The 23330-nt window shown below is 40.2% G+C and overlaps 1 protein-coding gene across 7 annotated transcripts in view; it reads right to left on the bottom strand.

Moving 5' to 3' along the window:
• Positions 1–7427: 7427 nt before the first annotated feature.
• The window catches only part of LOC127654655 (zinc finger E-box-binding homeobox 2-like), a 71790-nt gene continuing 55887 nt past the window's right edge, over positions 7428–23330 (bottom strand). For 6 of the 7 annotated variants that reach the window (XM_052141905.1, XM_052141906.1, XM_052141901.1 and 3 more), the window contains exons 3-10: positions 22356–22574; positions 19695–19763; positions 18621–18809; positions 18044–18258; positions 14391–14499; positions 12135–14056; positions 11663–11843; positions 7428–9405 (exon numbers count right to left, since the gene is read on the bottom strand). In XM_052141905.1, the coding sequence (XP_051997865.1) occupies positions 8810–9405; positions 11663–11843; positions 12135–14056; positions 14391–14499; positions 18044–18258; positions 18621–18809; positions 19695–19763; positions 22356–22574 (3500 nt within the window). In that variant the 3' untranslated portion in view covers positions 7428–8809. The remainder of the gene's footprint in view (positions 9406–11662; positions 11844–12134; positions 14057–14390; positions 14500–18043; positions 18259–18620; positions 18810–19694; positions 19764–22355; positions 22575–23330) is intronic. The other variant, XM_052141907.1, reaches the window with a different exon arrangement.

The raw sequence follows: 23330 nt of genomic DNA on the forward strand, positions 1-23330 counted from the left end.
TATGTTGAAATAACCTTGGGCAAATAGCCCAAACGAGGTCTGAACCCCTTGAACACCTTGTGTCCAAACATAAGGGATTGATCAACAGGGCACGCACATCACCAAATCTTCTAAACGATACCACTAGCCACAATGCTACTAGCAGGGCCATTTTAAGAGTCATAAACTTATCAATGACTGTTGCCAAGGGCTCAAACAGAGCACCCAAGATAACCTCTAAAACAACAGATAAATCCCATAAAGGAATGCGGATGGGATGAAAAAGTCTATGCCTGCGTACCCAGAGCATAAAACGCAAGACAAGAGAATGTCTACTGACCGAAACTCCATTGATAAGTGCATGCTCAGCCACTGTAGTGGCAACATAGATTTTTAAGCATTGCCAGGGCAACCCGGGCCCCAAGAATTCTAGATTTTCACTTTGCAATGTACACCAAGAAGCAAAAATACACCAGCTGAACATATAAAGTTAATGGAGCTCTAGATCCATTAGAGCTAGTTCCTAGTTAATGGAGCTCTAGCATTTAGAATTGAATCAACCACAAAGGGCAATAACCCATCATTCAAAAGTGTGCCCCATTGAGGGGACATACTGTACCATAAATTCCACAAGTTTGGCTGGGGCTGCCTCATGCAGAAGACCGATCTATAGAAATGCGTAAAGACGTGCTGTCGGCCACTGATTCGCCAACTCATCGATGCCCCTCGGTGCCGGGGGCGAGAGGGAAAACCAGTGGGGACAAAGCGTCCTCTCACTCGAAGCGGACAGGTCTGCCGAACCTTCTCCAGATTTTATCCATAATCTAAGGATGTAATGTTGACTCTTCAGGCACCAAGCCCTGTCTGGACAGGAGACCTGCCCCCAAATTCAACCGGCCCGGAACATATACGGCTTTTAGAGACAGCACATTTTGTGCACACAGAAGAAAGCGACATGCCAGCCTCAGAATTCCAGCTCAAATTCCTATGAAAGGGAACCATATGGTGAGAGGGCAAGAGAGGCTGGATCTTCCCTGAGAACAAGGTTGATCCTAGAGTGCAACATCCAGCGATTCATCAGGAGAGCTGCTTGTGCATGGGCACGTCCCAGGCGGTGAACACAGCACTCATGCTCATCAGGCGGCTTTAAAAAGACATGTATCAATCAAGCAGCTCTTTAGTTGATATTGTATATATATATATATATATATATATATATATATATATATATAAATAAAGAAGAGCCCGACCGATATGGGATTGTTGAGACTGATACTGATTTTAGGGAGGGGGGGTTACCGATTCCCGATATGGTGGCCGGTATAGTTCATTTCTTAGCTACAAATTGGTGGTATTCTTTTGGCTGGATTTGCTAGATTTCTGGCTTATCTTTGCTTTGCAGGTATTGCAAACAACTGCATCACCATCTTTGGAGAAGTAGTTCCACACCTTACTGCCCGTTCGCTGTCCCATTTCAGACATCAATAGGTGATAGAGGAAAGAACGTTTAAGGTGGGCATTTTTATGATGGGTATTTTTTAAATGTAGAGATAACAGTTCATTTTAACTGATAATATATTTTACATATAAACTATACTGATCTAAAAATTAACTTGTGACGATAGCTGATAAAAAATAAATGCAGTGGAAAAAGTACAATATTTCTCTCTGAAATGGATTGGAAGTTTAAAGTAATAGAAATAGTAATAATAGAAAGAATAATAGAAAGTAATTCTCAAGTACAATTACCTCTACATTTTACTAAAGTACAGTTTTCTTGCTTATCAAAACATCATCAGCAATATTTCAATATTTCATTGTATAACAAAACAGTCATACACAAGGTTCGCTGCTGCCGAGTCAAGAGATAAACAGCGGCAGCAGTGTTACTGCTCTATTCTGCTATACAAGTTTAGGGGAAACTTTCAATGGTGGAAATCCAGACACCGCTTAACTCTGCACTATCTGCAGAACCACTGTCAGCTCAGCTCTGTAAACAATGGAGTCAGAGCGCTCTGCAGGACAAACTACATTATGACACAATTTTAAATCACCCCAAGCACTGTTTTCTGCATTATATGTTCTGAAACATAAAACACATATGCTGATACTATATATCTGTGAAAGGCTAATATCGCCCAATAATATCGGATATAGTAACGGATATAGTAACTCCAGCCAGAGCTCTGAAGGAAGCAGGTAGGAGTTTCGCTGAAGTGCAGCATTGATCAATGACGAACGTCTGAAGCAAAGAACCTGTTCACCGAGAGCGTCTTCAGTGGTGATATGGAGAACTCTGCCCCAGAACACACAGGGGAGCGGAAAGACTCACGGCGCAGGCACTGAGCACAGGTGAGGAGTTGTCCTGTTCGCGTCTTGCTTAGAAGTTCCATCCGTTGTACGTGTATATCGACAGTGAAGCAAAAGTGTTCCAAGACAAAGTTTGCAGTCTTGAAGGAAAGAAATGGTGGCTGATCTCCCACTTATATAAGCCGACTGCATGCCTAAAAGGGCGGGGCTCAGACACATTGGCCAATCAGAAGATTGGTGTGATTGTATAAGGGTTTCAACAAGGTCATGTAAGGACACTTTGCCCATAGTGCTTACAACAATGTCGAGTGAACTGAATCGAAAGGGAAATATGGTAATAAAAATAATTATTTTGTGGTTAGTATGGTTTTACTACAAACACCACAAGAATTACCATGGTTACTCTTTAGTAAAACCATGGTTATTAAATGGACACAGTATACTGTATTAAAACCATCGTTGCCATAAAAATAAACATGGTTACTTTTCATAGTTACTACAATATTATTAAATTATTTCCACCAAAATCGTTGGTTACTAAAGTCAACAATTTTACTACAGTAAAACCAAAATAACCACAAAATTATGATTTTTATTACCATAGTTTTCATTTTCCTGTATTGTCACATAGGGTTTCACTTCGCATGGCTAAAATATTGTTAATGTAGTAAAACCTTACGAGGGAACGCAAAATATTGCAAGGGAAAACAAAACTTATTGTGAGGGCATACAAAACTGTTTATTTTATTTTTTAAATTCACCCTGTTCTCTAAGGGGTTTCATACTGTCGCATGATATGCATGTGCTCTCGACATTTAACAGTATTATAATGCCATAGAGCTATGGTCTGTTAAGCTGAACTGGGATCTATTAAGCTTTTAATTTATGTCACAATACTTTTTATTGTTGTGACAGGGCGGAGGGCGGGGTCGTGATTATACACATCCGGTCCCTTATCAGGCTAATCAAGCCTCCGAGAGGGATAAAGGCCGATGACATACGGTGGTGCGACGAGAGAGAGAGATCGTTTACGGACATGTCCGTCATGTGTGTGTTTGTCTGTTAAGTTTATCATTAAAACTATTATTTATATTGTCAAGCCGGTTCTCGCCTCCTCCTTTCCATTGACTACATTACCATTGTATTTTTGTATTTTTTTAGATTCTGATTTGACTTGAAATCATTTGAAAACATGGGTCTACCACAAACAATGATTCCTCCAGAAACTCTTACTGGAAGGCTAACTTAAAGTGTCACGGTAAAAGATTTTGATCAAATGACAGAATATGCTCTCTATCATAGACATGAAGTTGAAAAAATACAATTGAAAAGCGCCTTCTTTAAAGTAAAATATGTTTTAAGTAAACAAATATGAACTAAAAATCTGGTGACAGAGATACCTCAAAACTCTTGACTCCAAAAGCCACTATTCTTATTTAGGGAATTGTCTTATGATACTCCCCAATAAGCTTTTTCCTAAGAATTGCAGGCCTGATTGTAATATTTCTGGTTATCATGAGGCAACATGTTTCAACAAAGGAGCCCGCATTTCCACAGATCTTTCCATGTGTATGTCTTTCCAATTGCAGGTAAGAGATACGTCCTGTTTAAAAATGAATGCGACAAACAGGTTCTCCTTAATTTACAGGTCATATCACTCTAGTGTTCCAGTACTGTCGTTCCTAACTGCACATTGAACAGAAATTGGCTTTGCAAGATTATGTAGATTATGTATCTACTGTATTATTAAAATTACATTATAAAATAAGAGCAATTCCCTTTGTGAAGCCCTTCTTCCACATACCTTTACTCTCTTAAAAACGACAACAGGGATCAAACACATTGATGCACGTTTAAGCCAGAAGGATGACAACAATCTCAAGAGAGGTTTTGTGACATTTTAATGTAGCATTCTTCATTTCCTCTCTCTGACTCATTTCAAGCAAACACAGCTGGTCCTGCTGAAACCATGTGAATTAAGATCTGAAGCAACTACTCTGCATCATATTGTAGCATTTAGCGTAAAGGCTTATGATATTCAGGGCTATTTTGGTTGATCTAAAAACATTGTGGCACTATTGGAATATAAAGGATATGATACATCAGATAATTACAATCGTGTTTACATTAATTTATCTCACATTTATTACGTTTCTGTCATGCCAAATGTTCATAAGCATGATCAATATGTTCATATTAATAAATTATCACTATGCAGCATATGCACTACATAATAATAATATAATATAATATATAATAATACAAATAATAATCTGGACAATTTAAGACTAAAAGGAAATTGATTCAAGACTTTCAGATAAAGATCAAACTGCTGTTCAAATTCAGCCAGTGTTTCTTCAGCAAGCAAAGTATTTGGACAAAAATAGGCTAATAATAATATTAATAATGTTTCCCTAAAAATGTATTTGTACACTTCAGCCAAAATGTATGTGTTGCATCATAAAACAATGTGGTATCCACGAAATAACTTTTGTGGAATGTTGTGTTTGCCCTTTATTTCATTACAATAAATGACAGTGTGCTATTTTGTTAACTAATGCATTGACATTTATGCATATATTTTTGTCTCACTTTAATTAATTTACCATAGTACGCATTCCTAGCCACGTTTTAAATTAGTAACGGAGTCTGAAATCTCCGCCTGTTTAATCCCTTCTTCGTTCTTACCTCTTTCTGAAAGCCCAGCTCCGGTTTACGTGATGACGTCACAGTGCGTGATGACGTATTCCAGGGCTGAAGCGTGAAATCCCTGAGCGTCTCACAAACATGTGCAGGCATCGATGTGCTCATTCTCCACACTTCTATTATTTCTGTAAATGCATGTCTCCTCAATATTGTATGTGTAAAGCGACATTTTTCAATCGGTATACCTTGCTACAACACACACAAATACAGTGTATGTATGTACTCCCAATTTCTTAAAAAATTAAAACACATTATTACAGAATGTAACTATAATGTAAAATCATAAATGACTATGGGATCTTCTTCAGTGTAAAAAAAAGTCCATAATCTTACTGTGATTTTGTTTAGTTTCTTTTTTATCACAGTGGTGTGCTAATACAAATTTACCAGAGTTTCACTGTTTTAAAAATATTTATAGCCTATATATAAAAATATTTCATATATATATATATATATATATATATATATATATATATATATATATATATATATATATATATATATTGTTTCTGGATGTGTTGTTTAATAAGTGGTGGTTGTGCATTTATGTTCACAGATAAAGGGCAGTGTTTGGTCAAAAGCATTTATTTGTATTTTATTTATCGATATAATTGAATAAAAGTAATTCTTCATTGACAACATACAAAATTAATAGGTGATACGTACAGTTTATCTAAAAACCTTTCAATAATAAGGGATGTTCTTTTAGTGTCCAACAGCATTTACTGGCCTTTCAGATACTCACCTGAATTAAATACATATATAGAACCACTGCAGTCTCATATCAGATCAATTACAGCTTCAACCTCACTTGAAATGTATTTGCATTTTATATATCTATTCTGTAGAGATTGTCCCAGAAATGTTGAAGTGATTTTCCCATATGCATTTATTTATATTTCAGACCCATTAACAAAAATGAGTGAAGAAGATGTGTATTGCAGAAAAATGTAGCTAACTGTATATAAAAGTATATGCTGATTAATTTGACAGGGCCACTTTATACAGTAACCTTAGCTTCTCAAATGAAATGGACTGTACATCCCTGCGGTAAGAAAAGTGGCTAGAATAGATCCTTGATAATTAAACTTGAGATGAGTGTTTAAGTTGAGAAAATTAGCAAGGTCATGGTTAATGGAACTCCTTATAGTTCCAACATCAAGACTTCACAGTCAGTTTGGCAGCCTGCAGCTGATGTTAATTTAGCACAACCCAACATCATTCAACTTCAAAGAGACTAATAGAAGGCTATCATACTGTGAGAGACTTTGATAAGGTGGATTATAATGCCATGTGTAATCCACATCAAAAGGTAAAGGTTCCAGTAATTAATTAAATGATCGCGGAGAAAATGATACCAGGGAATATTATAATCTGACGTTTGCTAGCTAGTTTTTTTTTTTTTTTTTTTTGTTTTTTCCATTTTATGGAGATGAATCATAATATGGATGACACTAGCAGCAGATATGAGAAAGACACACACACACGCGCACACACACAGAACCACACACACACAGACACACACACCCACACACAGACACACACAGAAACAGAACCACACACAGACACAGAACCACACACACACACACACACAGACACAAAACCACACACACACACACAGACACACACAGAACCACACACACACACACACACAGAACCACACACACGCACGCACACACAGACACAGAACCACACACACACACAGACACAGAACCACACACACACAGACACACACAGACACAGAACCACACACACACACAGACACGCACACGCACACACACAGACACGCACGCACACACACACACACACACAGACACAGAACCACACACACACAGACACGCACGCACACACACAGACACGCACGCACACACACACACAGACACACACAGACACAGAACCACACACACACAGACACGCACGCACACACACAGACACGCACACACACGCACACACACACAGACACAGAACCACACAGACACGCACACACACGCACGCACACAAACAGACACAAAACCACACACACACAGACATGCACACACACACACACACACAGAACCACACACACACGCGCACACACACACACACACACAGAACCACACACACACACACACACACGCACACACACACACACACACAGACACGCACACACACAGAACCACACACACACACATATACTGTAACCAAAGATGTTAAACTATTTAAATTAAATATGTTTGTTCTTGGGTGTATGATTATACTGTATTTTAAACTGAAATGTGTCATATTGATGTTTGTCAGTGTAACAGGAGAATTCAGTGACATACAGGCTTTCAATATTAAATTGGGCTACATTTATTCGAGCAAGTTCCTTTTCAAGAGAAATTACAAATTAAAAATTAAATTATACTTCAACAGACATTTAAAAAATCCCAACAACCACAGCCCCCCCTTTATATCTTTAGCTAAAAAGGGAAAAAGGAAAAAACAAATAAGATGAATAAAGTGGATTTTTTTTTTTCCTTTTAGTCAAAAATACAGTGTTTTCACAATATTGTATCAAAAGTTCTCAAATTGTAGATTCTCCTTCATCAGGTAAGTGTAGTATGAAGAGCAATTCACATCAATCGCTCCAGATACAATAAATGCTCTCTTTACGTAAAATTTGCTCCACTTGTAAGGATCCTTATTTACTAAAATATATCTATATCAAGGAACTATAATACTGTACACTACAGTATGAAATAAATATAATTAGGAAATATAAAATGAGTCACATAAATAAAATGGTAGTTTAAAATAAAAATGAATTTTGTATTGAACAAAATAAAACAAACCAAGATAATACTGACAGATGACCTTAAAAAATACAGAAAATTGCACAAACAATATGTAAACTAAACAACTGCAGTCTAGATATACTAATACTGATGTAGGTATTTCAAACGACAAGGTGAAATATTTAATTTAATACTAAAGCAGGTGCAAAGAGAACACTAGTTGACTTCGCTTTATACTGTACAAGGATGGCACTTTCAGAAAACACAGGTGAAAGGGTTTGCATATAAGGCTTTTCTCGAACAAAAAAAAACAAAAAACGGGTTCTGGCGAACATTCATACAACGAGCCTTCGTCATCATGACAGTTTCTCACACTTTTCATCCACCCCTGGCCAACTTTAAGACTTTGTATGTTTAAGAATCACATAGGTATTTTTATTTGATTTTCTTTAGTTAAAATAACGTTATAAAAAGCCATGGTGGGACCCCCAAAATGGTGTGGCTGGTCAGGAAAAGAAAGGTAAAATCTGGGGTATCACAGTAAGTGATAGACGAAATATAACACTGACACACTACTGCGTCTTCAAGCGCAGTATAAGTACATATAGGCAATGCTTTTTTTTTACCTATAAGATTTTTTTCTTTCTTTTCTTTTTTTTTTTGTGTGTTTTATTTTGCCTTTTTTTGTAATACTTTCAGAGTGTAATTTCCAGACTTGTGCTACAACCACAATCAAATACAGGAGTTATATGGAAATCAGCACCGCACAGCTGTCTTGCTGAAAACTCTGTACATTTGTTGTTTTTTTCCTGACAATCGTTAACACATTTAGTTTTGCATAATATGGATTTCTTCATGATCCGACCTAGTTTATGATGCTTGCTTATTGGACTTCCACTCTTTATATCGACGAGCACAAGCCTCCACCAAGACGTGGCATTGTGGTACAAATGTGAATCTGGCTCAAAGTCCCTCCAAAGGGGTGGAAGAAGGGCAAATACAAGCTTGAGGGAAAACGAAAACAAAGTATGCAGTAAGCGTAATCCGAAACGCAGTAGTTAATCAGCATCCTCATTCTCGCCGTAAGGATTTATTCTGCTCGCCAATTTCCCCTCTTCCGAGCTCTCGTCCTCTGTCCCTCCCGTTACTTCACACTCTTTCTCTTCTTTTGTTGTCCCATCTGGGCTCTGAGTGCCAAATCTCGGCTTCTCTGCCTCCATCTCCTCTTCCAACCCTGTCTCTTGCCTGTCAGTCACTTTCGGATACGCCTCTACCTCTCTGGCCCTGTCCTCAGTGCCATCTCTCAAGATGGTGTTGCCTCGTGTGATGTCCTCAGTCTGGTCCTCTGGATCTGAAAACCCTAGGGGCCCGAGTCCTTGAAGGTAAGCCCGACGCATTAGGAGCTCTGTGGGCTCAAGGGGTCTGCTGTTGTCATGACTATCTTGTTTGGCAGCCTCGCGCTCTTCCGCCTCCCGTTTGCAGTAGGAATATCTGTGGTTCATGTGCTGCGAGTAAGAGCCGGAGTGGGAAAAGCGCTTGCCACATTTGTCGCACTGGTAGGGTTTCTCGCCCGAGTGTAGGCGTGAGTGCTCGATGAGGTGGTGCTTGTGTTTGAAGGCCTTCTTACAAATCTGACACTGGTGAGGCCGCTTTCCTGCAGACACACAAAAAGAGAGGAGCCAACAGGTTAGCACAGCATCCAAACCATCTTCGAGCATAAAAAAGCTATTTGAAAAATGTCAAACTCTGTGTGTAGGATGCACAAACTTACACCCTATTGTCTTCATTTACTCACCCTTATGGAACACAAAAGGAGATATCAGGTAGGGTTAGCCTCAGACAACATTCTCTTCCACCGCATCTTTTTGATGGTGAATGGTGTCTGAGGCTAACACTACCTGATATCTCCTGACTGAGGATATCATTCTGCCTAACATCTCCTTTTTCTATTCCACAGAAGAATTAAAGTTGTACAGGTCTGGAACAACATGGAGGTGAGCTAATGATGAAAGAACTTTCATTTTTGGCTGAACTATTCTTTTAAATGTAATATGTATATAATGATTGCATTACAGTCAAATGTAGGTAAAATATTACAATTTACTGAGACACACATTGTTTCAAGTAACTACACAAAACCCTACTCACGTTTTAAAGTCATGATGCATTTTGTCAAAAAATATTTATCTTTTCCTAAAATTCCTTATGATATACTAAATGGAAAAATAATTGGTCCTGACTAAAATGCCCTCCATTTTGAGCAACACAACCCCCCCGGGTTAATTTTAGATGTTCCCAAAAACCATGCAGCGAGGTGAGGGGGAAGCCACAGTCCTAAGGTGCTATTCTGAGGCAGTCTGTGACTGTTCTGAATGCAGCCAAGAAGATCAGGTGATTATTGAGCCATGCCGCACAAGGTGAAAGCAAGGCAGTCAGCATCACTGAAACAGTTTGATGACATCATGTCTCTAGATTTAAGAATGCTTAGATAAGACACCAGCCTTGTGATGCATGTATCACATACACCAAACAAAACATCTCACCTCCAGCACATCTTTCTCATTTTGAAGCTACAATCACAACATCTATAGAGACTCTTAGAAAGAATAAAATGAATTCTAGTGCACTTGCCATAAAAACCCACACACTCGCCATTGGCTCAGAGCACATGAACAGATGTACTATATTCTTGGCCATGAATAGCCCTGGCATGCCTGCAACACCTTCCATAGCAGCCATACTTGAGATGGTCCCCTTCCCCACCTCCCCTCATCAAGTTCAAAAATAGACAAGATGGCAGATTCCTCTCTATGCATTCCAACCGAAGAATGTAAGTGAGGGATGATGCAAACGTGTGAAAGTGAGGAGTCCCCCAGGAGGGGAGGTCACATTGTGGCGTAGAAATGCCACTCACACATCAGGCTTTCATACACCTGGCATACTGTGCCATGTTGGCATGCCAGTTAACTGCACTAACAATGTGTCTCCATACTGAATGGTGTTCCAAAAGATCAATTTACAAGCTATGTGAGATTTGTTGTTCATTGAACAAAATGAGTATCAGTGAGCATGTGAGTGCATCTGCCATTTAAAGAGGGAAAATAAGTGGCAATTATTTATGTAATTTTAGCTGGACTTAAAATATCATCTCCCAGAGGGATATTTTATTGCTTCTTTCATAGCTCAGGAGACATAAGAGAATTCTCAGTTATGATTCATTTCAGCATTAAGTATTTTGTCTCAGTGGTTTCTCCGAAAATTACATTGGAGAAATAAAAGAGACATCAATGAGACAATTGTTGACATACTGGAAGAGTATAGAACTATACAATTCATGTTCAAAGCATAGCTCTGACAATATGGTTTTGGAAGAATTAAATGATACATTTTTGAGTTCATATTGAAATACCTGACATTTGATTGCAGATTTTGGTGTCTTAAAAAAATCTGAGCACAGTTTGAGACAATGTTGAGGTCTCTTCTAAACTCAAGATGAAACTTATGTGAGATTACCGGAATCTATTTCTCAGGAGTAAAATTTGAGAAACAGGAGACTTACACCAAAGTCTACTTTTGGTCTGTATTACATTTGATTGCTGTCTAGGAGAAACAATGGAGATTTTAAAGAGATCTCATTTATGATTTATATTTCCTATGGGCTGTGTCAAGTGCTAAATTTAAAATATCTCCCCTTTAGAGCCTGCCAAAATCAAGAAAATGTACACTGTTGTCATGGGTTTGAAATGTACAACCAAAACATGGCAATGGACAGAAAACAAAGGTATGAAAAAATTAAGCTGGAAAGGAAAGAAGAAATAATAATAAAAAATAAAAACAACAATGTGGTATAAGGGATTCTTTGGGGGGATGGGCGAGGGTAAAAATAAAAGAGTTGTCTAAATGTGATATACCTGTGTGCTCATATTTGTGTCTTAGGAGGGAACTGGTCTTCTGGAATGTTTTGTCGCACAAGTCACACACGTACATACCACTTTCAGTCTTCTTAATCTTCTTCCGGGCGAGAAGCGACTCGCTGTCTGTCAGGTCCTCTAGCCCTGACAGATAGTCCCCTGCACTGTCCAGTAGCTCCCCCTGCGAGACAAACAGATTTTAGACACTTTTCGGACAATCCTAACCTGCCACAAATCCTAATCCTAACCTGCCACCTAGGAGGAGACAGCCTCTACCCCATGTTTGATCCCAAGTCTGGACAGAGCTTATCTCTGTAACCTGTGTAAGGAATTATCGCCTGAAGATGTCTCAAAAAGAGTGGCATACGTGCTTGATGCAGACAGAACACTAAATTGTGCTATATAAGTAAACGCCCACTGTTACACATTGAGTTTATTTGCTTTATCAAACATTCCATAACAATTAAATTACCTGTAAGCCTGGTTTCCGCTGGTATTTCCGACGTTGCTGCATCTCAGCAAAGCTGGCTGCCTCCGCTGAATAAGTATAAGCCATATGTGGTAGGAAGCTCATAGGATCCAACCCTGGATAAGGCCTGAGTCCTGGGATGCTGGCCTGAGCCGGTGACATGAACGTAGGTGGAGGGAATGCTCCATGAGGGGGAAGCGAGGTGTACATATGGCCGCCACCGAAAGGGTTTATGCTAAAGATGGGGCTTGAGCTTTTCTCCAGATGATTTTCATTGGACCCATTGAACTCCTTCTTGATGTGGGCCAAGTTTAAAGGTTCTGTTCCCTGTTCATGTGCAGAAGAGTCACAATTGTGGTCAAGAAAAAAACCATTCAGTTTGGGCCTCCGTTCTGCCTTGAAAACTTGTTTTGGCAAAGACAAGTCTAGTGGTTCCCCATGGGCATCCTCTGAGGCGAGGCTGTTAGGGGTGTACGAACTGCTATGAGAGTGTTTGGATGATGACGATGAAAGGTTCAAAGGTGAGGGTGTCTCACCTCTCAAGTGGTCCACAGAGTCAAGTGGCTTTTCATTGGTCTGCCTGATGCCTGTAAACTGACGCGGTTTGGACAGCCTGTGTCCTGAATCGTCATTGATGATGGCTAGGATCTCAGCTGTCGAGTCGCCATATTGGCGCAGGGAAACTGGTGACCGGTTAAGTGCTGACTCTCGGACCAATCCATGGTTGATCTCTGCACAGTTTCGTTCAGGAGATCTTTTCCTAGACAAGCTGTGAGGAGATTGAGCTTTCCATTGCACAAACCAATCCTTCACAAAATGCTGAGGAAGACCCACTGCCATGGAGATCTTCCTCAGTTCCTCAGAGTTGGGCTCAGTGTTCATGGCAAAGTAAGCTTTCAGTACTGACATGTGATCCTTGTAGGGGTTGACCGGGCTGGTGGCATTCCTCTCAGAAATGGATGAGGCCTGCTGCTCAGTACTGAAAAGACCCCTGCGGCTTGGTGGTACAGTTTCGTTAGGTTTGAGGACAGCCTTGATCTCCTCGTTCATCTTGCAAAGATAACGCTCATGTTGATGCAATGGAATAGGGCCAGAAAACGTCTCCTTGCAATACTGACATGAGTATGGCACATATTGTGCATCTCTCACCTGTGCTTTGTCTTCAGATCCAAGATCCATGCTATGGCTGGGTCTTTCTTTCTTGATCTCCACAGTCCGCCTCTTAGAATCTTCCGTTAAACTCTGGAGACACGCTTTGGCTTCATTGACCTTTTCCAGTGTGTAGTCAATGATGGTCTTGGTTGGACTGTTATGACCAACACCAAGGAAAGCTTGCTGGGAGGCCAGCGCAAGCTTCTGCTTCTCCATCTGGGTGCCTAATTCTTTAATGTATGCTCTGAGCTTAGAGATCTCTTCTGGGTTGCCATCCATTTTCTGTCGGAAAACTGTGTTGTCCACGATCTGAAGAACTTTCTGAACCTCACTCATGTTGTTGCTGAACCCTGGATATCCCAATGGATGACAATTTAACTCAATACCCAAGTGTTGCATACCTAGAGGGCTCCCCCCACGGCCACCACCATTTATAAAGGCTCCTGACCCTCCATATTCTTGCTGAGATGCGATCATGAGACGGTATTCATTGAAGTCCATGGGCTCAGACTTGATGTCCGAGTGGGCAGATGGATCTTGGAGACTCATGGACCTGCCGTTCTCCAGTTTGTGACGGAGCTGAGCTAAGGCAGGACTGCCAGGGGAGGATGCGGCAGAGTTTGGTGATGAACCTGGCTTTGTGCTGACTCCATGGCGTACCCGTCCATTCATAGAGATGAGGCCAATGCACTTCTTGCTACTTATGTGGGAGCTGTAGGAGCCAGAGTGGGAGAAGCGCTTCTTACAGTTGGAGCACTCATATGGCTTCTCTCCTAAACAAAAAATATCAAAACAAATCTTATTTACATTTTTGCATCAATACAAATATTCAGCAATGTTCCTTTAATTGTTTTGAGACTTAAACTGTTATTTTACTGTTCCACTTGATGAATGAAGGGATCTTAAAATATTTCTGGCATAATTATATCATTATGGTTTTAAATATTCATCATCCACCCTGACTAGCCAAACCACAGTGAATTACCATTACGCAAATTAGAAACATATGAGATAAGATTAGCTATATATTATATTGTCATTCATCTTATGGCTCTTATGTAAGCAGGTTCTCAACTTAGCATTGAATGAAAATAAAACTCTGCTTACCACTGTGTATACGGAGGTGCTCTTTCAAATGATGTTTGTATTTGAAGGCTTTTCCACACTCTGTGCATTTGAACTTGCGGTTATCTGCCCCTTCGTTTAGCAGTTGTGGCTGTGAAGGAGAGAAAGATATTAGATTATAGAGAGGCTATAGATCATTTTACACAGGTATACAGTCACAATAGAGTTGATGATTACTTCCGAAGCTTAAACCATTCATTATAATACAATTGTATTTAATAGAACATATGATGTGCATATAAAATAGTCCAGTTAATCGAGATTTTTGGAACTTCTGTATATTTAGCTTCTATTCTATTCTGTGTACCTTTTTCTGTAACTAATTAATCACATTCTTTTCAAAAGTTTTGTGTCTAGATTATGTTAGAAAAGTGTAGGCTGCAACTGTATTCACCATTCAAAGTTAAACGTAGGTGCTCTTCCTGCATTCGAAATTAAAATGTGGGCCCCAGATGCACAACAAAAACAACAGCATTCACCCTGCACCCCACACACAGACACAAAAGGTCTTTAAAAAATGTGTGGGAATCCACAAGTGCACGTTTAATAGTCACAATGTAAAATACTATGCAGAAGTTCTTTCTTCCAAAGTTCAGTCATACTTGTGTACATAAGCCAGTTTAAGATGGTAACAGTGTATTAGGGTTTCCATACACTGTAAAGTGTATGAAAATATATACACTGAACACACCATGACATATAAAACCAAAACTAGCAAGGTGAATTTGGAATTAATGTTCAAAGCCTTTCAGGAAAATACCCCGTGAGAGCAAATAAACAAACACTTAAAGTCATTTAAGGATTAGGATAATCTTGATCGCCGGAGGAAAAGCCATCTGGTCATTTTTAAATCAGTCTGGAGAGGTGCACATACAGGTATGTATGTGTGTGTGTGTGTGTGTGTGTGTGTGTGTGTGTGTGCGGGCATGTTTATGTGGTTTACGAGGACAAGTTTTTAGGTTACAAACTTGTCATTTCAAGGGTATTATGCTATAAATGTGGTTTATGAGGACATTTCTAGTGTCCCCATAATTTAAATAGCTTAAAGAAAATGTATTAAATTATGTTTTACTGAAAATGTAAAAATGCAGAAAGTGTTTTGTGAGGGTTAGGTTTAGGGGTTGTGTTGGGTTTAGGGGTTGTGTTGGGTTTAGGGGGTGTGTTGGGTTTAGGAGATGTGTCGGGTTTAGGGGTTGTGTTGGGTTTAGGGGTTGTGTTGGGTTTAGGGGGTGTGTTGGGTTTAGGAGATGTGTCGGGTTTAGGGGTTGTGTTGGGTTTAGGGGATGTGTTGGGTTTAGGGGTTGTGTTGGGTTTAGGGGGTGTGTTGGGTTTAGGAGATGTGTCGGGTTTAGGGGTTGTGTTGGGTTTAGGGGTTGTGTTGGGTTTAGGGGATGTGTCGGGTTTAGGGGTTGTGTTGGGTTTAGGGGTTGTGTTGGGTTTAGGGGATGTGTTGGGTTTAGGAGATGTGTCGGGTTTAGGGGATGTGTCGGGTTTAGGGGTTGTGTTGGGTTTAGGGGGTGTGTTGGGTTTAGGAGATGTGTCGGGTTTAGGGGTTGTGTTGGGTTTAGGGGTTGTGTTGGGTTTAGGGGATGTGTTGGGTTTAGGAGATGTGTCGGGTTTAGGGGATGTGTTGGGTTTAGGGGTTGTGTTGGGTTTAGGGGTTGTGTTGGGTTTAGGGGATGTGTTGGGTTTAGGGGTTGTGTTGGGTTTAGGGGTTGTGTTGGGTTTAGGGGTTGTGTTAGGTGTGTTGGGTTTAGGGGATGTGTTGGGTTTAGGGGATGTGTTGGGTTTAGGGGATGTGTTGGGTTTAGGGTATGTGTTGGGTTTAGGGGTTGTGTTGGGTTTAGGGTATGTGTTGGGTTTAGGGGTTGTGTTGGGTTTAGGGGTTGTGTTGGGTTTAGGGGTTGTGTTAGGTGTGTTGGGTTTAGGGGATGTGTTGGGTTTAGGGGATGTGTTGGGTTTAGGGGATGTGTTGGGTTTACGGTATGTGTTGGGTTTAGGGGTTGTGTTGGGTTTAGGGGATGTGTTGGGTTTAGGGGTTGTGTTGGGTTTAGGGGTTGTGTCGGGTTTAGGGGATGTGTCGGGTTTAGGGGTTGTGTCGGGTTTAGGGGATGTGTCGGGTTTAGGGGTTGTGTCGGGTTTAGGGGATGTGTCGGGTTTAGGGGTTGTGTCGGGTTTAGGGGTTGTGTCGGGTTTAGGGGATGTGTCGGGTTTAGGGGTTGTGTCGGGTTTAGGGGATGTTTTGGGTTTAGGGGTTGTGTTGGGTTTAGGGGATGTGTTGGGTTTAGGGGATGTGTCGGGTTTAGGGGATGTGTTGGGTTTAGGGGTTGTGTTGGGTTTAGGGGATGTGTTGGGTTTAGGGGTTGTGTTGGGTTTAGGGGATGTGTTGGGTTTAGGGGTTGTGTTGGGTTTAGGGGTTGTGTCGGGTTTAGGGGATGTGTCGGGTTTAGGGGATGTGTTGGGTTTAGGGATTGTGTTGGGTTTAGGGGTTGTGTTAGGTTTAGGGGATAGAATATATAGTTTGTACATTATAAAATTAATTATGTGTATGGAAAGTCCTCATAATGATAGGTAGACCAACATGAGTGTGTGTGTGTGTGAGTGTGTGTGTGTGCGTGTGTGTGTGTGTGTGTGTGTGTGTGTGTGTGTGTGTGTGTTAAGGCAAGCATTCCACTCAGTTCCTTTTCAATGAGGTTCAAATTTGAAAGCCTAAATACAGGATATCCTGTTCTAATCCTATCAAACAACTGAGAACTCATTTACCACATCAAACACAAACCTTTTCGTTTTGAAACAAAGAAATCTGGGGATTTGATTTATTTATTTACAAAGAGCTTCATATCACTGCATTGCCAGAGGATACCCATGTTGAGAACTAACAACAGTTTTCTCTGCATCTTTGGAGTTGACTCCACTCCAACAGCTGATGCAAAAAGTCAGCAGGCCTATAGAACTCGATGTGCTAGACCAGCCCACACATGGCCGGCTGTGGGTGGACACTCAGGGGAGTATGACAGTGCACAGCTGTGGCTGGGGTGTGAAGGATTCAGGTTTTAAGGAGGCTCAATGGTCAATTGTGGATGTGGTGGAGCTAGCAATAGGCTAAAACATGTTCTCCTTTGGTATGTGCTTAAAGCGTTAGTTGCCCAAAAATGAAAATGCTGTCATTATTTACTCAGTCTCAGGTTGTTTCAGTTCTATTGTTTAATGGAACTCGGAACTAGAAATATCTGTGGAATCATTATGCAGCTACAACAACAATTCAAAATGACAAGTTCTCTTGCTCAAAAACTGACAAAATTCACGATCGAACGGCCTCAGAGTGAGTCATATAGACCACTGACCTGCATAGAACGGGGGCTACTTTCGTTCACAAATGTAAAGGTGCCCTTTTAAGCGGAGGTTTGGAATGAAATTAGTGTGAGTAAATAATGACAGAGTATTCTTTATCGAATGAGCTATTTCTTTAAGCAGTCTCAGACTGAAAGGTGCAGCATCCTTCAGTAGAATTTGGTTGTCTGAGAATAAAACTGGAATGTTTGACAGCCATTTCCATTAGTTTAATCCTGAAATGCACATTCAAACAAGTAGAAAGTACTGGGGTTGGGTACTGATTGAGGCGGGCATTATCTCACCTGTTCTCTGGTTGACTTGTGTGTGGCCATATGGCGCTCAAGCTGGGTGCGGTAGGCAAAGGTGTCACTGCACAGGGGACAGGGGAAGCTCTCGTCATTTTTCTCATGTCGGTACTTGATGTGCTCCTTTAGGGAGGTCAGCCGCTTGTAGCCCCGGTCACAGTAGGGGCAAGTCAACAGTTGGGCAAAGGCATCTGGCGTCCTTAGTGCCAGGTCTGGGCAGAAGTGATAGTAGAGGAGTGAACAGAGTGAAGGTGGGGGAGTGAAGAACAAACAGAATATGTGAGACAACAAGTTGAAAATTATTTTAGAGTAGGCGTGGCAACAATCTAATATGTTCTAATAAGTACATGCGTTGTTGCATTGTACTTACATTTAAAATATCTGCATTTAATTACATATGTGGTTACACTGTTAACCTTATCCCTAATCCTTACCCTAACCCTGACAGATATGTAATGCTTTTACACAAAAACTATTTATTTAATCATCAAAATGCAGTAGATGTTAGATGCAGGTTACATTGTAAATTAAACTAATTTAATATATATATAAATAAATACTTTTAAATACATACCATTTTCATTTTCATCTTGTCCATTGGTCTCTGGTGTGCCCAGTCTCGTGCCCTCCTCTGGGTCCTCTGGGTAAATGATAACAGTGTCCTGCAGGTACTCTGCAATGCTCGGCCCATGTCCCTCACCATCATCCAGTTTTCTATTGCCAAAGAAACTTTCCAGCTCCGAAGTGGCATCAATACCCTTAACTGCACACAGGAAAGGGGGGAAAAATACAAATGAATCTAGAGGTTGATGCTCTGTCACTGCAAGAGACCCAGTGGAACATTAGGACACTGGAAGTATTTATTTAAGCTACAACATAATGGCCACTTCAAAGACTAATAGGAGCCAGCTCGATCACCAAGCACACTTTAAGCATCCTCTTGCATGTTGGAAAAGGCTTTAAACATTTCCAGCATTATAGGTAATTGGGTTATATGGCAATTAGGCATGCTGGGGTAACTGATCTCACTTTGTGTTGCTCATTGTACACATAAAATCAGACCCAATAATCTAATAATGGATCATGCGTTATGTGTAATTGCACAGAACAAGATTTGAAATGTGATTTTCGTAAACAATAGGATTTTGGATGTAGTATGGATAATGGCTAAAAAAGATTGAGAGGGCAAATTGATAAAAGTGTGAGGTCTAAAAAAGGCAGCTAGATTGAAATACAATAAAAAAAAGTCTAAATAATCAGTTATCCACATTATACTTTTTCTTCAGATCACTAGAACCTTAAAGTAAGCAAATGCAAATCTTATTGTCTCTTTGTTACTGAGCAAATCCGATTTGATCTTAAACTCAATTTGGCTGATTACTTTCCATCTTCTGTGGTCATATATATAAAGGAAGAATTATCTGACATTGTGCTATGCATATTTGTGCATATACCAACTAAGGGCAGCTTAACTTAAAAAGGCTTGAGATACCTAGTTATCAAGCATTCAATGATAAATCTATTCAAGAAGAAAATGTTCCTTCTCTGGACTTAATCGCTATGAAAAGATAACGCTTAAAATGGTTAACTTCATTCTCTTTGACTCAGAAAGTCCTTTATTGTGCATCTAGACAAGAACCGAACTCACCTGTACCATTTCCAATTCCATGGAGAGAGATGTCAGGACTCAAGGAGTTGTACTCAGCTTTTCTCTCCTCTGTAAGAATGCCAAGTAGAAGAAAGAAAACACGTTGTTTTACAAAATGCCAATACACCGAGCAGGCTGCACCATAATCAACACCAGAAATCTCACCATTCACATGCAAGACTGAAGCTATCGTTTATGCTCCACAGAAAAAATAAAGTCATTAAGGTTTGGAACCACATGAGGGTGAGCAAATGATGAAAGAATGTCATAAATCACGAATCATGTTTGGGTGAACTGTCCCTTTAACGGTGGTGCGAGGGATAGCACTTTTGACATTTTTATTATCATTTTGACATGATAAAGATTTACATTTCGGCAGCTCAGAGAATGATACGTGTAAACGTGTTCTCTGTAACCATGGCTTAAGAAATCATGGCAAGGTATTTAGGGAGGAGAGGAGGGTGGTCTGAGAGGAGTTTGCTCATATACTGCAGCTATTGTGTTTGTTCCTCCTCCTCCCCCTCATGTGACCTCGTATCAGCAGTCACAAGTATCATAAGCTTCCCCCACAAAAGGAGGAAATACAGCACCTCTAACACCACAATTCAGGCAGAAAACAAGGGTAATCAACACTCCTGACACACACTCACATACACAAGCCTCGACTGTCTGCCTGCATTAGTACTGTTTAATTTCAAAACTGCCTTCCACTTCCTTCCTCATTATCTAAGTATTCTCTCACTTATCACCACATTTAAGGGATACCTTTCAAAGCAGTCGAAATCATTCTAGGAGATGGTAAAGATGTTTTGAGCATCAAAAGAAAACTTTTACTAGACTTGGACGCATTTCATTTCACAGGGTTTTAAAGTGACAAGGCATTTGCTAATAGGGATCTTGCCTACGCGAAAACCGTTTCTGGCGAAATATATTCTCCCGCGCTCGTGGCATTGTGCTTTCCTTTGAGGTACACTGGCTTAAAACGTCTTTGGAAGGTATAGCGCTAAGCAGCATTAGCATGGGGGTATTTTAAGGGCATCCGAAGGACTGAACGTCACGTGTGGCACACTGAAAAGTCTGTTTAAGAGAAAGCAGAGCGGAATCAGAGAGTAAACAAATATAAGGTGTCTGAATGACAAAGAAATTTCGTTTCCTCGAGAGTCAAAATGGCAACTACATTAGAGTCTCAGTTCTGCTTGTGGTAACTGCGTTCCCTGAGGTAATGATGTGATTTTAACCAACACAATGCAAGTGAAGTCCTGTATCTTTTTCGGTGCACAAGTAAATAACGTATACTGTATCTGATGACATAGTCTCATTTCAAATGGGCCAACTGCTACATATGCATGTAAACATCGGAGGGAGATACAAGAGACAGGTAAACCTCCAATGTTGAATGCTAATAACACTTTACTAGCATGTTCTAGTAGATGTTCTTTGCATGTAGCAATGCAGTTTTAGCAATGCACATGCTACAGACTTGAGGTGTAATGTTCTCAAGCAACCACACTTCACCTAGAAAAAGTGAAAGCCCCACACAGGATGATTCATGCAGCTTCTTTTGATATGTCGCATTTACCAGCATATACCACAATATGTTTCCAGGCTAGTGGACTAATGCTTTCGTGTTCAATCACTAAGACAGGAAATGCTATCTTGCTAAAGGCGTGGCCTTCGAACAGGAAAGCTCAGATGACATTCATTAATCTAGCGTATCATGGTGTGAACATCAACTAAACAAAACACCATTTAAGTGAATGACACATCCCTGAAGACCCTGTTTAGTTCTGGGACGGTGACACTCTGAAGTTAAGTGACGCATATGGTTTAGTCATTAGCTGAGACTGATTGCTGGGGGTCTGGGTTTTTAAAACCGGGCGACTCGCATGAGTTGTCCCTTCACTCTGTATCTGTCAGCCAGGCCCAGGGAATTGTGGGCCTATTATGTATGTAAATGGCCGTTATAATGCTAAAAATTTCATTTAAGTCCTTTAATGAGTCTTTGGCAGGGTAGGCTTTTGCTAAATGATAGCTCTGTGATCTTAATTAAGAGAATTTGTCTTTAAAGCCTCACTAACTTGGTTCTTGTCAGTGAACTTGATCATTTTTGGTTTTGGGTGGATGAGTCATAGGGCAGCCAGAAAAAGGGTGTGGTGACAGTGATGAGGTATTGACGATTAGGTGTAACCTTCATTTTGTGACAGAAATATAGAAAACCTAAAGAGAAAAGTGAGCTTTAGCCATTACATCAAACACGCCAAACAGCTGCTAGGTGTTGACCTATTGCAGTAAATAAAGCAGCTCTCTCCTGGTAATTTGAAAAGATTTGGCAGATTTGCTTCCAGGTTTGGACAAGCTATGAGCTAATGATGTCCATTTAGTAGATCCAGTGCAATTGTCCATGCAATTTGTTGTAGGAATTTTGGGTCAAACGTATTTGCTAAATGACAAGTATCTAATAATTTTTTGATGTATTGATTTTACTTTTGGCCATATATTGTTTCCTCTTTAACATTTTAGAGCTGGATGCTTGTTTAGCTTGCTAGTTCGAACTTTTCCTTCAACATTAATATACATTTTAACTTCAGCTATGTTTCAGTATGTTAATACCACCAATACGTCAATCAATTCGATCTTATATTCTTGGCAGCACACTCCTACCTGAGCCGTTGACATCTCTGTGGTGCCAAACGTGGGCTCCTGCCCCATCCTGGCTTTCATTTTCTTCATCGTCCCGGCAGGAGAGCAGAGCTTGTGCTACCCGGGGTGAGGCCTCCAGACTAGGCACTCCTGCTGGACTGCCTTCGCCCTCAGAACCCAGCAGTCTGTCCTCCTCATCGGACCCTGAACCGGCATCCACCACATTTTCATAGCTCAACACTGAGAAGAAAGGAGAGTCTATGTGTTATTATTTGGGTTCATCCACATTGCTTACTCTCAAGAGAAATCTTTGAAATCTTGGTGGAAAATGGCCACAATCTTGGGCTGTTACCCCGATTATTTACATTTGCATTAGCACAAGACATCAAAGCCAGGGAAGTCTAATTGACGTTCCGAGATAAATAAAGAAACAATACATATTTTTGCCAGACGTCTACCAAAGATGCATGTGTGGAATGCACGTAGCCCGGCAAAATGAAAGCAATTAAACAAAAATATTCTGCATTAAAAATAAAACAAAAAATTTAATTTCAAAAACTGGAGACACTTTACACTGGTAGTTAGTTAATGCAAAAGTTAACATAAACTAACAATAAACAATACATTTGAAGTCTTTTTATTTTTTATTTTGATTAATGTCAATTTCTGCATATTATGTAGAATGGGACTAAAAGCCCTCCAGGATAAAAAACACTTTCCATTTTATTTTCTCCTTTAACACTAAAAGCAACGAAAGCTACCACAGCACTTTCTGAAAAACCTGTTTGTCATTATGCACTGCAAAAGTTTGTTGATCCACGAATTGACTGATCCAATCACAATGGAGATTCATTTCTTTACACACACTCACTGAACACTTTATTAGGAACACCTGTACACCTACTTATTCATGTGATTATATAATCAGCCAGCAGTGCAGGGTATAAAATCATGCAGATATGGATCAGGAGCTTCAGTTCATGTTCACATCAACCA

The sequence above is a fragment of the Xyrauchen texanus genome, chromosome 14 (assembly GCF_025860055.1).
Source record: "Xyrauchen texanus isolate HMW12.3.18 chromosome 14, RBS_HiC_50CHRs, whole genome shotgun sequence".
NCBI classification, from domain to species: domain Eukaryota; kingdom Metazoa; phylum Chordata; class Actinopteri; order Cypriniformes; family Catostomidae; genus Xyrauchen; species Xyrauchen texanus.